At 35.3% G+C, this 17,693-nt stretch overlaps 1 protein-coding gene across 6 annotated transcripts in view; it reads right to left on the reverse strand.

The window, feature by feature from the left end:
• Positions 1 to 17,693, reverse strand: part of LOC132200578 (doublesex- and mab-3-related transcription factor 1-like) — a 75,533-nt gene that overhangs the window by 46,716 nt on the left and 11,124 nt on the right. Inside the window, exon 1 of one of the 6 annotated variants that reach the window (XM_059626152.1) lies at positions 14,994 to 15,807. The exons of 4 other annotated variants lie outside the window; for them this stretch is intronic. In XM_059626152.1, the coding sequence (XP_059482135.1) occupies positions 14,994 to 15,579 (586 nt within the window). In that variant the 5' untranslated portion in view covers positions 15,580 to 15,807. Of the gene's footprint in view, positions 1 to 14,993; positions 15,808 to 17,693 lie in introns of those variants that run through there. One more of the 6 variants, XM_059626151.1, reaches the window with a different exon arrangement.

Consider the following 17,693-nt stretch of genomic DNA (forward strand, 5'->3'; position numbering starts at 1 on the left):
TCGTAGAGATTTCCTAAAAGTGCTTCCAAAATTGAAGGAATAAGTATTTTTTTTTTAAATTATTATTATTGTTGTTTATTTTAACAAAATTATTCCATCACATTGTTTACATTCAATTGCTGAAAACAATTTATTTGAAAAGAAAAAGAATATTCTGAAAAACGGCACGAATTAAAAAAAAACTTCCAAGATCAAAAAGACTCCATCCGCCGCAGTGAGCCTTGGTTAGTTTTTGTTTTTATCACTTAATAAAAGCAGGATCAAATTTTAGCTAATTAAATTAAACTTTCTAGGTCAAATAGCCAAAGGTCAAATAATGGATTGTGTTACCCTTTGTGGATATGCAACCCGAAAAATTCTGGAACATTCAAAAGATTCACAATGTCATTTTGTAATCGTCTACAAATTAATTCAGCTGAATCAATTTGATTGTGCATGAGATCCAAAATTAGTCTTCAGATGGCTGAAAGCAGTAAATTTATGCTTCTTGGGTGGCTAAAAATTAAAAATTGAAAGCATATTTTGTATCAATTTATTAATGTGCTTGATTTAAAAATAAATTTTTTTTTAATGTCCATGAAGCCACTTTAATAAATAAATATTAAATTACTTTTAACCACTGTCGCTGACGAAAAGAGTTTAAAATGCACATTTGGTTTCAAGTCTGTAATTGCAGGCTGGTCGAGGTGTGCGGGCGCTCTGGCCATTAGCATAATTTCCACATAAAGCATCACGTCGGTGCGGCCAAATGGAGTTTCGAGACGTCCGGGGAGCGCAGAGGTCGCGCGCGTGTTTTCAATGCCCGGTCCGACTGACAATGCCATTATTTTCCTCTCTCTCTCTATCTTGTTCTCTCGGCTTGCAACATTTTGGTCAAAAAGTCGTAGTGCCTCTCGCCGACGCCGAGATCCGTATTATTTGATTGCCACCGTACTGGAATAACTAGTTTTCTCTTTTTTTACAACTGTGTCACACAACATGAGGCACAAGTTAACCTTCTTCCCTCTCTCCTGCGCCGGCCTATCCAGCCGCGGCGGATTTTTGCTCGCATTCGGACAATAAAAAAGTCACGACTTAATAAGGCGTGAATAATATTATCAGTCTGGTGCTCTTGTGACGCCGTCGGCCTGAAATTTCGGTTGACAGGCAAAGCCTTCAACGTTTTCCGCACAAAACCAATTTTTTTTCTCTCTTTTTTTTTAATACTAAATTAATAAATTAAATCGAGAGGAGATTTATTAAACGTCCCACGTGAGATAAGAACTCCATTTGTGTTTCTTTGTTGCTGGCAATGGAAGCGGCGGGCATGTTTCTGTATATTCAACTTGTCTGCGCGTGCAGAAATAAAACGCGCGCTGCAGAACCCGACGCCCTGGAATTAATTCGAATAACCGGCCCTGCGCGCAGCTTTCCGTGCTGGATTGCAAGTTCAAGATTTATAATTATACACACATCAGACAATTTAAAAACCTCTTTAAAATTGCTGAAGGAGATTAATTCGATTTTTTTCCTCACTGCAAATCCAAAAGCGTGTGGAGAATTTTTTTTAGTATAACAGCAAATATAAATCAAGCCAACCTTTTTAATTTTAATTTTTACCGAAATCCCAATTCAATCAATTAAAATTTGACTGGAAAGGTTATATCATTGAAAAATCTGATTTGACCTTTTAAATTCATAATGTTTTGCATATCAAATTTGCCAATTATTTAGTCTCAAAAAATATGTTTATTGGGTTCGACAAATTTATTTAAAAATTACAAAATATTTGGATTCAATTTGTAGTAAATTGTTTAAAAAAATTGAATGTAAACAATGTGATGTAATTTATTGGACAATGAACAACTGTAATATTATTGAAAGTTTAAAAAAAAACGTTTCCTGAAGCCCCGTTTATAATAGAAATTTTTAGGAAGATTCATATTAAAAATTAAATTAATAATTTAAGTAAATAAATAAGTATGCAAAATGGACACAATTCACATACCAATATTGTTAGCGTTCTGAGAAAGGTATTTCCAATAAAATCGGTTATCTTTACCAGATTTTTATTAAATAATAAAAAATTTATATTTTGAGAAATAAAAATATTTATAAAATCTGGTAAAGTAATTTGTGTGAAAAAGGTTATTTATAAATTTAATTATTTTGGCACCAATTGCAATGCAAATCTGATTTCTGACCCGTGGATGTTTAGAAAAATACAATTTTATGGTAATTGAATGTCAAAAGACGTCCGTCAGGCATTTTACAATGTATCAACAAGTTAAAAATTCGGCGAGACGCTGCATTATACAGATTCAAATTTCCGCTACGCCCGCGACCGCGAGATTAGCATACAAGCTTCTTCTTTGCACGGCCCTTCGTCATTTTTTTTTTTGCGGCGAATTCGAAATAGTTGCCGAGACAGACAGGCAGCGCATAAATACACGCGCCGGCGGATTTGGCTGATTTATTTTCTCGGCGCCCAGCGTATCTTAAAAAATGTACAACTTAAAAGCAACTTCGGCATTCCGAGAAAAGAATCGAAAGATAAAAAATCTGCACGTGGCTTAATTTATTCGGCGGATTTGCATCGGCAGTCAGCTGGTGGCCGACGTGCGAAAATCGTGGGGCTGCCCTTAATTTCGCCGCGCCTGGCAAGCTGCCCTCGCGGCCGCGGTTGCCAAGCGCTCTCTTCAATCCTCAGCCGCGCCTTGGAAATGTGTACCACTCGCTCGCGCGCATTTGATGCAACTTTGAAAATTATAATTGCAACAGTCTGTGTGTGCATAAGTGGGTCTCGCGCCGACAGTTGACCAAACATTCCGACATTTCCTAGCTCGGCGCGCGCGCGTGCAGCCCCGTATTTTAAATTCATAACGCTTGATTTTATCAATGTGCCATTTTATTGCCTGTATCGGCGTTCCGATCTCCACTGAATTACATTTGCACTTTGGCGAAAGAGTTCAAGGCGCTGCTCGACGTCACCGTCGAAATGCATAAAAATAAAAACTCATTGAGCTCGTTTGATGTATGAATTAAAAGAAATCTAGAATTCGTTTGAAATTTTTGAGATTCAATTTCTTAAATTTTTAGGCAGAGGTTGAAGTAAAATAAAATTCAGAAAGATGTGTGTAAGCTAATATTTAATATTTTTATAAATGAAAGTTTCATCATATTTTATCTTTAAAGGATCCTTCAACATCAATTGACAACAGCAAGCACGAAGTAAGAGCAAGATTTTCTAATAGAGAATTAACATACTTATCCTCACCACTGAAGCGGCAAAATATTAAAAAAAAAAAAATATTATATCAGATAAAAAATAATCTTAGAAATTAAAATTTTTACAAATTTAAACGATGAAAATAATTTAAAAAAAATTTATAATGAATAAATTAAAAATTGAACTTTAAAATTAAGAATCCCAAACAAAAAGCAAGTAATATATATTATTATTAGTTAATTTTTTAATTAAATTTTAGATAATTTGCTGGTAATGTTTTTTTAAATAATTTTTATTAAAAATTAATTTCAAGACACAATTTTGAAGTAAAAGTTGGTGCTCAACAACAAACTAATTAATTAACGACGTCTGCTTTGTTATTTTAATTGAGCAGAGACGCTGAATCTGCGAAATTTTAAAGGCCGACAAAGCAAATAAAATTTGATACTCTCAAAGTCCGTCGAGTCAAAAGACGCCGCCGCGTGATATACCATTCTATGTGCGTTTAAATGTCGCAAGGAGCGGGATTAAATTATTCGAGCCGAACGCAAACAGGATTTAACGGCACTCGCGGCTAATTATGCCGCCGATATTCGCAGTTGTTTGGCTCGACTAATCGCGGCCCTAAATTCTCTCTGGTGCAACTTTGTTTTGTCCGCGACGCCGTTTTGAGCTCAACTCTGGTGTGAAAGCAGCCGGAATTTATGTGCGGCAAAAAGTTTCGGCCGTAAATATCGTCGCCAATTTGCACACCTAGGACCGGGAAATTTACGGCGGGCGCGGCGCTTGCCAAATAATTAGGGAAGAAAATAACGCACGGGCAGATTTCGATCTTGCCTGCGCGATGACAAATTGGACGGAGCGGTGCGCGCGATGAACAGATTCGAGAAAAGAGCTTTTAATGTGCCGCGAATCCATCAGTGTCGCCCCCCGGAGTTAGATATTATTTCACGTGGACGCCGGCCAGCCGTAATTAAAGTGGCTAATTTTCTTCGTCGACCTCGGGTGCAGCGAAAACGGAAAAATAAAACACGAAATCGCTATCTGAGCCAACAAACGGATTTAGCTCTTTTGAAATCCACACTTCAAACCATCAATCCAACAGTGCTATAAAAAAAATTGAATTAATTTTTGTGGCCAATTTCGCTAAAATTATAATAAAAATGCAATAAAATTTACAATAATTAATTCCCTTAAAATAAAAAATGGAATGTAGAAAAAATTTAAACATAATTTTCCTGCTTATTTGTTAAATGGTGTGATTAATTTGCTATAAAATTATGAATAGCGATTTATAGTAATAATGAGTAATGAATGAAAGATATCGATACAAAAAACTTGTAGAATGCGGTGTTGAGAATTATAAGCTGGAGAGCTCAACAAGATTATAGAAAGTAGAAACTCGCGTCTTTTCATTACTAATTACGTGAAATAATTTGCGCGTTTCAAGTGCGTAAAAATAGAAAATTGAATTAAAGGAGAGTGAATAAAATGTGTATCAAAGAAAAGTTTAATAACAGCGCGCGTGTGCAATGGAAATATCGCAAGCATAGAGTGAGCTGGCAATTATTATAATATTATTTATACAGTGGTGCGCAATAAATTAGAAGTAGTACAGTGAGCAATGCTTGGCAAGAATGTGTTGATCTTGTTTACAATTTAATTCCTCGTCGGTCGGTCGGTCGCTTGAGCAGAAACACGTACCGCAGCAGCCAATGCGAAAGTGCAAATAAAGTTGCAAAATCGTCTCTGTCGGCAGAAGAACGCTGGCAGCGATTGAAACGCAACAGAGCAACCTACTTGACTGACTGCTGCTAATTGACTTTGATTTGCCGTGCGGCTATAATTAAAACAATTAAGTCGAAGTCTCAATCAGGCGTTTGGCGTTGCGCGAAGAGGACGCGTGTGGGTTTTACAACTTTTCAGTTGTCTCAAGTTTATCTGGTTTATCAAAAGTTTATTGAAATGACTTCTTGTATCAAAATTAATTTTAATTATAAATATCACAAAGATTCCACAATGTTATTCAAATTTTTGATCATCAAAGAGTAACAATTTTTTCCAATCACTAAACAAAATTATAAATTATTTATAAATATAATAATAATATTAATATCATTTTTCCAATTACAATTTTTTTATGACTTGAGTAGAATAAATGATAATAATAATAATAATAATAATAATAATAATAATAATAATAATAATAATAATAACAATAATAATAATAACAATAATAATAATAATAAGAATAATAATAATAATAAGAATAATAATAATAATAATAATAAAATAATAATAATAATAATATAAACAAAATATAGTAAATAAAATAAATTTAAATAATGATTTCCCTTCAAAACTTTTCAAATTTGTGCTTTGCACTTTTTTTAAATTTAAAAAATTTACTCTCGATTCTAAAATTGATTTGTTTAATAATTTGAGAACATTTTTTTTTAATTTTTACCTCAGCTATTGTTGAATACAAAATTTTTTTATCGCCCATAACAGCGTATTGGCCTATTATTGTGTAATTATGAGTTATAGTAATTAGACGAGATTTTTGCAAAACATACAACTGTGTTAAATTGAGAAAAAAATATTTTGATCAAAGTCACTTGCGGTGACCTCAAATATACTTAAAGGTGGGAAATAAATCAACCACTAGACCGTTCAATATCGCTTGATATTTATTAAATAAATTCACCCAAATTTCCAATTTTCCTTTCAAAAATCATATTCCCTTTTTTATACATTGGTTGATTTCAATTATAACTTAAATGCAAACTATTTAATCTGCACTAATTAGCTCCAATCAACATTCAAGATAATATGTAAGTGAGCGAGAAAGAGTTGTTTTTTTTATATTCAAATGCAGTACTTGCTGATAAAAAAGCCTTCGTTTATTTTCAGCTGTACCAAGGCCGGCGCGAAATTCCGCTTATCAACCGCAGACGATAAGAGTCGTTTAGATTGGCCAGGTCCAGACTCCAGACGGTGAATGAACTTTACTTGTGACTTTGTCCGTTAGACACTGACCTGCCCAACCAATAAATTGCCAAATTGGCCCTCGAGGGCGTGGCACATGGCCTTGAGTGGGAAATTGCGCCTAATTATAAGTCGAGTGGAATCTCGAGTTTATAGAGTGGCGGTCGCGCCACGGCATGTGGAGCAAAGCGTGAAATTCAGCAGATCGTGCTTTCCAGTCTAGCAGTTAAAATAAATAAACGTCAGACTCGGCCGCGCTTATCTCTCGACCTAGGACAAACCGAAAAAAGTTACTAGCGGCGGGCGCCGTCGCTCGCTTTCTTAATTAACTCGCCTTATCGACGTCGAGAATGTAGACCATGATTTTGTTTAGCAAATCAGAATGATTAATTCTTTCAAATAACGAGTCGCGATAAATTTCCTCAAACTTGCATTTATACTCGAGAGATTCCTGCTGTTCGGATTCCAGTCGACATGTAAAACAATCTATTAACAGCAGATTAAGCACACGCGGGACGTGTGTTGCTCAATAGCAGGCTGATTGTAAAATCTCAGAATTTATTAGCGACAAGTTTTACGGTGACCGCCGTTTCGCGTTGTAAATCATGCGCGCTTTATTATATATTTTTCACCGGGCGAATCGCGCAAAAAAAGTGGGCTACGCTGGACAAAGATAATTTACGCGTCGTCGTAAAAACGCAAACTAAATTAGACGACAGCGTAAGTGGTCATTAAAAATTACTCGGAATTAATAATGAGTGTAATGCAGCGAAACAGGTGAAAAATCCAATCCGACCCGACACACGGACGGATGATTTTACGACAGCTGGCGCGGCCCCGTCGGCCCCGTCGGCCGAGCGGCAAAACGACAAACACTTACTAAAAAATCGCCAGAGTTCAAAGGCGCCTTAGTGCTCTTTTAATTATTGCTTTCGCAGCACCAAGACAGGGGTAATCACTTGTTTTGCGTTTTCGGGAGATGAGAATCGCTCTGGAGATTTAACACTTTTCTCAGTCAGCTTGATTATGAGCTTTGTTAATTTCTTTAAAAATATGAATTACGTTTTTTTTTATAGAACTCACAAAAGTCTTCACATAAAAGAAACTTGGATATTCAGTTTATAATTTTATAATTGATAAATATAAAATAATGATTTTTTTTTCATTTTAAATGCAATGTGTTGCATATGGTGCAAAAATTTAAATTTTTGTTGTCAATCAGAATATTTTTTATTCAACATTTTTTTAACTGCATTAATTAAATAAAGGATAAAGAGTGATTTATTATAAAATTATTCAAACTTAAGCTGGTAACATTAGCCTGAATTTCATTAAAAAAATTAACAAAGTAACTGCAAATTAAAAATGATTTTTTTTTAAATTGTTATTTCTATGGTGATTTAAATTTAAATCCTGATTTCCTTGATGGTTTTTTGTGAGTTGTTTATTGTTTAAGAAAAACAATATTCTCAAACAATAAACAACTCGCAAAAACCCATCGAGGAGAGCCGACTTTAAATTCAAATCACCATGAATCAACCCTCAATCGTGAAATTCTATCACAAAATGTATTTTTTTTTTAATTTAGGTTGACACGGTTCAAAACCTGTTTGTTTATAGAAGGATTTTGTTTTAATGACAATGACTGTATATTGCATACTTAATTTTTGTCTGCCGCTTTTATTTTCTGCTCAAATCAAACAAAATTGCAAATAAAATGAACACATTCCGATTTTTAATGATTAATTTATTGAGACGAGAGTTCACTATAAATAAAAACGACACTCATCTCACATAAAATAATTAGTAGTTGACTTTTTCTGCGGGTTATATTGGTTATATTATATTCATTTATGTTCTATATTAATTAATAAGATTATTAATATTTTATAAATGTTAAGATGTAAATAAATTAAATTGAAGATAAAAGATAAGTATTGCGGAAAATTTTAGGCAAAAATTGCAATGAATATTTATTTGAAAAAGCTCGGCATTTATTAATTAAACAGTCATTAAACCAAGAAAATTTACTTATAAACATCAAGTGCTTAAATTTTGTTGTAAAAATTTATAATTTAAAAAAATAAACAATTTTTCTCCTTTGAGTGTAACTGAAACTGTTGTGACCGACCTCATGAAGATACAAATTAATTACCACCGGGGATTAGATTTAATTTTGGCAAGTCTTGGCAGGGGGTGGATTTTTGCACACCACTTTGTGTGTGATACACGCGCGCTTATCACGGCGTGCACGCGCTACCCAACCGACTGTAAGTACACATATATTTATTTATAAACGATTGCGCACTAACTCGGCTAGTCTCGGGGCGGCTGGAGTACTTCCTCTCTTTCTCTGGCCGCGACGTATGTATTTGCGCTCGCACAACTGAAACGGGAAGTCTGTCTGTCTCTGTACCATACACATTACGAGACGTGCACAATGCCCAAAGCAAAGCTCTCTTGCAGCGCGCTCATTTTTGTACACATTATGTTTGCTCGCGCGTTTGAATTGCAATCGCGACGATGTCGTTTAATGGCCTGACAGACGACGAAACTGGCCCCGCAAAGAAAACGCAGCGCACACGTGAGACCAGACTCGGTGTTTGTCTGGGCCCATTGATTTCGCCGCGCCGATTTTTTATTCCACGTCTCGGTTGCACGCGCGGAACTTTAATTCGGTGGCGTGCGGAGCGATCGAGCAAAAGGTTATCAACCCCCTGATGACAAGCCGCGTTTGATCGCAAAATGCGTTTGTGCAAAAAGAGGAAAATCAGAACTTGTATGTTGTCTTTTTGGGAAAATTGTGGCTGAATAATTGATTTTTGGTTTAATTTTCCTCGTGAAAACCTTATGAGACCAATAAAAAAAACGATTGCTTATAGAATGAGTGAAATTAATGATAAATACTTATAATTTCAGAGATTGTTTGATCAATTTTTTATTATTTAGAGAAGGAGCGTAATTAAAATTATTATTGCATCAATTTTACTGTAGATTATGTTGTGATGTTACAGAGTAATAATTTTAAAATTTAACAATTTTAATTTTAATCAAAGAAAAGAACACTCCCTTGACATTATTAATTCAAAAAGGAAATAAATTCTTTGGGAATTGTTTTTTTTTTTTTTTTAATAATTTTAATTCTCATGAATTAGGCTCGGCATGCCAATTTGTTGGTAATTTTGTGAATTAAATAGAAATTTTTTCACTCATAAAAACCAGTAACCAGTATGAGCAATTTTGAGCAACTTATGTTTAATTATAATTGTTTATTACAACCAATAAACAAAAAATATCTTTTTTTTTAGGGTCAGGCCAAGACAAAGTCTTGTCGGCCTGTGCCCTTTATTGGTGGTACAGAAGGCACCACCCAATTAATTTTTTGTTTTTTTGTTTTTGGGTTCAACTTTATTTAAAAAATCATCATTTTTTGCTGGCATATCCTTAATTTTGGTCCAAGAGAGTCACATTTTATTATTATTATTATTATTATTAAAAAATGAATTTCTTCTAAAAGACCGGAAAATTTTAAGCATATCCGTAAATTTTTATCTTTTAAACTGTTTTGACGGATTTTTATTGCAAGATTTATTTATATAATTCTGCATTGATTAAATTGAATTTGAACTTGTCGTATTTTTCCTTCCACGCCCTTTACGTGGTGCATTGTTTGAATGCACTACACTTTGTTCACAGTGTATCGCGCATGCAGCCAAAAAGGTGTGAAGGTGTATTACCTTACGCTATTCATATTTCAATCATACTCTGCATACAAGGCGAAATTTTTATTCGTGACGAGAAATCCGATATGAGGCTCGGCTGACGAGAGAGTGCTCGGCGGATGCATCATTATTATATTTATAAACAGCCGCTGCCGCAATAGCGTTTTTGTTCGTAAAGATGAATGAAATGCACAGCAATTATGACGAGTCCGCCATTCGAAACCCGCCTGCAGTCTCTTTTCTTATTCCTGTCCAACTCGTCATAATATGTGGAACGCCTGCTGAGAAACATCTCCTTAAATGAAAAACGAATCCGAATCAAATTGAGTGGAAAATGTTTATATAAAATTCAACATTCATCCGACGCTGAAATAATTTTGTCTGAGAAGTGTTGCTGGGTTCGATTCCCGTTCACGGAACCCCTCGGGGCCTCAACCGGCTTTGGATTCGGCAAGAAAGGTGTCAGCGGTGACAAATTATTGGACTTGCAGCGTCCGACTCTGGAAAGAAGGCAAAACCTTTTTTGAAAACCGTTCGAACGTAGCGTGTGTGCGAAATCAACAGGTGTTTTTCGGCGTGCAACACGTTGCCGCGGCGGCCGCGTTGCCGGGCGGACGGATGTGCCGGAGCCACCCACAACCTTGGTGATGATGATGATGATGATAAGCGCTAATCTGCCAGTAGCCTCGTAATGCTGCAATGTCGCAACTGTGCATTAAAGAGGCTCCTCACAGTTGCAAAGTGGCACTTAAGATGCAACAAAGCTTTAAAATAGTTCCAATTTGCAGAACGTGATAATTTTTCTTTTCGACCATGAAATTATCAAGGAAGTTTGGTCACAGAGTTAAAATTAATAAAGAGGAAGAAAAAAAAACGTTTTTTTCACTTTAAGCTATATAACTTTTGAAATACTTAAAAAAATTTAATTTTCTTGGCACAAGTTGATTTCTATGATTTTGAAAATTCTCATAAGCGAGGAAATGGTCCATAAAAACTATTTAATTAAATTCAGGACAAAAAAGAGAGTGATGTGGCCATTTTCTAATAGGCTTATAAACTGGAAATAAATTATTATTAAACATTTTTAAATTTGTCTAAAAAAGTGAGTAATTTTTTTGCAAACATTTTATTGGGGGGTCATAATAACCAAAAGTTATATGGGAACGGTATAATCTCAACTTTTTAGGCATGAAAGATATAAATATAAATTGGAAATCACAAAATTAAATTAATTAACAAACATTTTTTTTTTCAGATTTTGCCCCGGCATTGCCAACGATCAACTTATTATCAGCTCATAAGAAACTAATTGAAAATTCCCATTATTTCACACGCTTATTACCTTGCAAGTTATGAACGATATAATGATTTTATCCAGTGACGTGTAACTAATTAATGTAGAAAGTATCAAGTGTCACGCCATTAGTTGAGATTTCAAAATCCACGGCGAAGGTGGCATTTTACGAGCGCGCATTTAAATAAAAATAATTTGCATTTCACCCAAATTCACGCAATTTCTAATCCTGCAAAAATAAATCCCTTGCATCATAAAAGTGCCCTGCTTTCTTTTCCTTATTCCTTTGGTGTGGAATTCCGCAGAACGGGTTTGCCTGCAACGTGGTGAGAGTAAATATAAAGTGAATTCTTTCGCTGCCAGTTTTTCTCGCTGCGGAAACATGAGATGTTGATTTGCGCGCGTCGGCCCCGATTTAATTTGACGCAGATTTTGTTTTGCCTCATCTTCGAAAGGGTCAAGTGTCAGCGCTGCAGTTGTTGCACATTCAAGTCGGCTCTTTTCGCAACAATGACACTGATTAAATACGTGGCACATTGTTGGCAACCCTCCTTACATAAGCACTTGGGCGGGTTATTATTGGCCCATCGCTGTCGAGGCGTGAAGCGAACCGCGGCGGTGCCCAGCGCATTTGCTCGCCAATCGACATTACAAAGTGTAAAGGGTACACTCTCGGCGGAGATTTTGCTATTTTTAAAATTTAGGCCGGCACCACAGGCTTTTGTAGCAAAAAAATTATTTAATGACGATGTAATTGTCCAAATGAGACACTATTTAAATTTTTTTAAAATAAGATAAATAGAAAAGTATTGATTGAAGAAATTGACACTTGAGGAGACGATCATGGAAGCAAAGAAATGTTTTTTTTTATTTAATAAAAAAACGGCTCTACCAGTTTTTACTACGGTATGCAACCTTATTTATTTCATGAGCAAGTAAAAAAAAAATCAGTAAAATTGAAATACTACTTTTTTTGTATTAATTTTTTTTTTTAATGTGAAAACTAACAATATTCATGTCCCAATCAGTCCCAATCTATTTAAGATTTATATTTAATAGCTTGGTAAATGAAATTAGTTTTTTAAGTTTTAAGAATTTAAAAAGTAAAATAAAATAAAGTGGATAAAAAGGAGTGTTCTTTCAATTTTACTGATTTTTTGTATAATTTTCTTGCTCATGAAATAGAATTGCAGATTGTGACAAAAACTTGTAAAGCCTTTCTTTCATTAAGAAACAAATAATTCCAGTGAGTACAAAGCTCGTGTCCTTCATGGTCCTTAAAATTATGCATTATGACATTAAAATTGTTAAAATTTAATTTAAAAATTTGAATCGCATCCAGGTGAGAATTTTATTTGTAAAAAAAAATGTAATTTATTCTTCTCACATTTGCCGATAAAAAAATGATACATTGCGTTACAAAATTAATCGCGGGACTAAATACTTTAAATGGAACCGGTCAAAGGCATCGCCTAAATCCTTTAATTCTGGTGGTCGGATAGGATAGGCAATCCCACATACATTCATGTTCTGCGGGTGGTATTTTTGATGAAAAGTGGAAACAAATAAATTAAATAAGCAAATAAATATTTAAAATAAATTTGACAAATATTCAAAATTTCTATCAAAAATTAAATTAGATTTTGCATTTCAAATGCTATAATTATTTTTGTACCAGTTAATGATATTAATTATTTAGCTCAAATAAATGAATGCAGGGGTCACTGAACGGCCCTGATGAATATTCACGAGCTTCGCGTTAAATCGATTGGCGAATTCGGAATGTCTGTGCGAATGGTGAACAGCACAATTGATCAGTGGCGTCGGGCGGGCGGGCATCCTTGATTGTCTCGCGAGAGCGCGAGCGAGCGATCTGCATGAAGTGGGCGCCAAAGATAGAGAGCGAACGAAAAAACCATGGCCATAGCTAACGCCAACTCTATTGCGACGGTTAGATTCTCGCGGCGGCGGCGGCAGACAGTCGAAATGTGCCAGCGAGTGGGATCATCTTTCTCTCTCTTTCGTCTGCTGTCCATTAGCACCTGCGGTCGCGGCTTTCAGGTCGCGGGCGGGCGGGCGAGGCAGCGCCCAACTCGCGAGTCAGCGGTTCTTCACCGCCGAGAGTCGATCGTCTGCGCCCTCGAAAAATGCGCAAACCGGTTCCTCGGACGGCCGGCCAGGTAGTTTGTCTCGGTGACAATCTCGCGCTGCCTTTTTTGCCTGCGCGACCTGAGAGAATTACTTTGTATATAAAGCCACGACGGCGTTCCTTGTTTGCCGCTAAAGTCAATAAATTATCTCGTTGCGAAACGAATGGAAAAAGTGGTCGCTCGAATCGTGCGATCAGATTTATTTTCGACTGGCCATGCAAATATTTAAAATGCCAAGACCCTTAGTGCGGAAAACATTTAAATTTAAGTGGGTTAGTCTATTTTCAGTACAGCATTTCAACCGAATCAATTGATATGCAAAATTTTGCTTACGAAATATATCTAGGAACAACTAATCTGCTCTTTTTTAATAAAAATTGCTATAAATATTTTGAAAAATAATTCAGTTTCATAAAGAACAAGGTAAATTCCTAACACAGAATAATAATAAGATAATTTATTATGCAAATTAATGAAATTCCTTATTTGAGCATTTTTTTTTAAATATCATAGTTAAATGCTATTGGAAAAACCACTTTTTAATATTATTTAAAAATATATGCAAATTTTAGCAGTGAATAAATTTTTTTGAAGAATTTTTAGCCAAGGTGAACATGCAAAACCAGAATTTTTGCAACTGGATTTAATGACGCGAGAGCGAAACGGACTTCGTATTGTGTTCTGACTTTGTTTCAAAAAGTGTTGATTTTTTTATCTGCCACAGCACGGCAATCGTGAGATTAGATCAGATAAAGGTATGTGTATCTTGCTGGGTGCAATTGCCAGTACTTGTTGCCCTCTCTCTTTCTCTCTTGCGAGTTTCGTGCAGATTTCGAGTTCTCAAGCAGCTGGCGCAGCGTTTAACTCGCAGAATAGAATCGTGCGCGCTTACCCTCTGGCCAAGTTGATTTATTCTTGTGATTTTGTTTCAAAGAATGAAATTATAAATCACGGAGATTAGATGTTTCAAATTTTATGAGGTTGCTAACAAATTGATAAATTGCTATAAAAAATTTAAAAATTAAATGACGGCAAGAAGTGTAAATATAAACAATTTATATTGAATTCAGTATAAAATATTTAATTAAAAAAAAAATATAAATATATTTAAATTGTCTGTCGTGTTTTTAATTTGTTCTGTTTGTAATAACGATGACCCGGGATAAATGAATTTGTTAGTATTATTTACTTTTCTCGGCCAAGGAATTTTTTTACATTTTTGCCTCTTAAAATTCGGTTTTTCCTCAATGCTTTTTAAACACAACGAATCAACCCTCTACCGTGTAATTATTTTTATACCGACTTATAAAATTAAGATTTAATTACTAACTCGTTTTGCGTTAGAGTAAAAAAAATAAAAACAATAATTTGCAATACAGCAAAATAAATCAATTCGAAATCAATAATAATTTGCGTAAAAATCGTGACAGCAAATTTAAACATCTCATTGGTCACTGAACTTTTCGCATCATCTGTTCCTGCTTCTGAAAATCAATTTTATTTACGCCGCTTAATTAATTTCGCCAATTATTTAACTAAAACCGTATCAACTAATGCGACATTTAAATTTTTTAAATTTTTTTAAAGTGGGTAAAAATAATATTTGAAGCCGGAAAAAACAACATTCTTACCCATGCTAGAGGTGGAGGCGCCCCTGTGGACGGGTGCAAAGGCCGTGCTGGCGGACACGTGGTTTGATGAGCCCGAGTCTGCTGCGATCAGCTGTCTGATCGAGTGCGACCTGGGCCGGGGGTTGGGGTGCGCGACGATGACGCTGCCGTTGGTCGATGTTCCTGCCGAGGGAGAAGAAGAGGTGCCGCTTCTGGGCGAGTGGTTTCGGGGCGGCGAGAGCCTCGGGGACGCCGGTTCCGGGATCCCGAGCAAAGGGTTGATGCCGTTGCGGCCGAACTGTTCGTCCTGGGCCTGCGCCCTTCGGAGGGCGGTCTGGGCCGCCATGACCCGCTGCCGCTCGGCCGTCAATCTGCACTTGTCGCAAACGCACGTGCGGTGTTTGCAGTAGCGCTTGTGCCCTTTCAGAGCGATCTTAAGACTGTGGTTCCGGCAACGGGCGCATCGCGGAGGCGTCCGCGAGCTCGAATTTGAGGAGCGTCCCGGCGATCTTTCCGACGAGGACGAATGCGAGACGCTGTCCGCGGCTTCCATGGGTTGACTCGTGCTGTCTGAATCCATCTTCCGACGAGCCATCCGGCAAACCATGAGTGTGTGTAGCAGAAACACACACAAGTGAGCTTTGCCGTGCCAAGACCGCTCAGTGAGAGGGGAAAATAGTGGGGAGAGGAGAAAACTTAAGTCCGCACACGTTTTATTTTACAGTAGAACCCTTATTGTGTACTAATGAACAGGGTTAATTGTTGCGTTTACACATTGAAAGTAAATTAAATCATTTAAAAATTCTAAGTTTATTAACATTATTTAAATTTTTATACCATTATTTTTCTAAAAAATGATAAATTCAATAAATTTTCTATATATTTCAACATAATAAGTAATCTGTAGCAATGTTCAATCTCAAATTATGATTATTAAACTTTCATAATATAATTTAATTTTAAATAAATTATAATATTCTAATTGGTCTAGCTTATTACATTATTTAATACAAGCATTATTAAACTGATAAATATATTTGCACATTTTTTTTTCTTTCAATATCGCTATTGAATCGTTCAATTTTAGTAGATGTTGGTTCATCGCGGCCACCGTTTCTAGATCTTTAGCTTTTGATGCCCGGCGCTTGAACGCCTTAAACAGATCTGTGTGCTAGTCGTGTCATTTTTTCAAGTTTCTCATTAGCTTGAGTGGAGTGAACAATAGTAATAATAAATAGCAAATTATTTCGTAGAAGAATTTTATTATCGAAAACTGATTCGTGATGTTTGAGACTTAAAAGCCAACGAGGAAAAGCCAAATTTCAATTCCAGTTACATGCAATTTTTTTTTTTCATTTACCCTGTAACAATAATATATGTGAGCTTGCCGCTGATACCATGTCACTTTTGATTTCCATTTTTCTCAAATCCTTTTGTAACTACTTGACGAGAATTAGCAATATTACTTTTTTTTAAAGTGAATTCAAAATGGAACACACTTCAGGAATGTTTTCAATATTAATTTGTATTAAATCATACAGAATCAAATTGAATCAGGCAGTGAATCTGGTGAATAAAAAAACCTGCATCACATTATTATTGCAATGAAAATCTTGAGGGTTAATTAAACCCACCATTCCTGAGGAGGCTCAAGTGTTCCGAGAAGAAATGCTCATGGAACTCTGCACTTTCTCTGGTACAACAAATTTCAGCAGGAATTCAATTGTATTTGCACCGATTTTTGTATCTTGAGTCACCAAATAATTGATCGAAACATAATAATTAGGCTCGTGTTTTTTAGTCAATCAACGAATTCAAACAGTACAATTGCAAATTAACAATTCAATCCGAATTTGATAAAACTGTTGAATGGTGCCATGATAACGGATTTTTTGTAAACACAAAATAAACCATTTGCATGCATTTTTGTCATCCCAGTGCTCAACATAATTTGTCATGATTACGACTGTCTGCATTCCTTTTGTATTAATTGTAAATGCAACAATTTAAAGCAAGTCACGGATACAAAATATCTCGGAGTAATTGTAGATCAGGATTTATCTTGGAAACCTCATTTACAGTATATATAAAAAAAACTGAGAAAATTATTGTGAGTTCAATTACCTGAAAGCTAATATGCCCTATAATGTGAGGAGAATAATGTATTTCTCGTTAGCTCATTCTTACTTAAATTACGGAATTACAGCTTGGGGTGCTGTAAATCTCACAGCTCTGAAATCGCTGCAAGAGAAAATTTTGTATAAAATGTGTTCCACAAAGCACAAGCAAACAATTCAAAATCAATTTAAATTCTGGAATGTATTGCCGGTTGATAAAATTTTTGAAATAAACTTGTTATGTGTAAACAACCAAAATATGGTTGTAGGTCAACAGTACCGCGGCCTCAGAGCGGTCAAGAGTACCGCGCTGACGCAGTGTAGCCAACTGCACATGTGGCTTTATCATTATTATCTTATGCATAAATTGAAAATTATGCTTAAAATATAATGTAAAATTTGGAATTTTATATCATTTACGTCCCGCTCTAAATGATGTTTCTAAAAAAGAAAGAAAAAACAACAGTAAAAATATTTTAAAATTTAATAAATTTTTGAAATCTGCACCTTGTTATTTGAAGTGAATAATATTTACAGAAAATAATCATGAATTTTTATAATTATGTTTTCTATTTGTGTTAATCATTACAATTATTTTAAACAA

The sequence above is a fragment of the Neocloeon triangulifer genome, unplaced genomic scaffold (genome assembly GCF_031216515.1).
Source record: "Neocloeon triangulifer isolate White Clay Creek 2 clone unplaced genomic scaffold, ASM3121651v1 ptg000014l, whole genome shotgun sequence".
NCBI lineage: Eukaryota > Metazoa > Arthropoda > Insecta > Ephemeroptera > Baetidae > Neocloeon > Neocloeon triangulifer.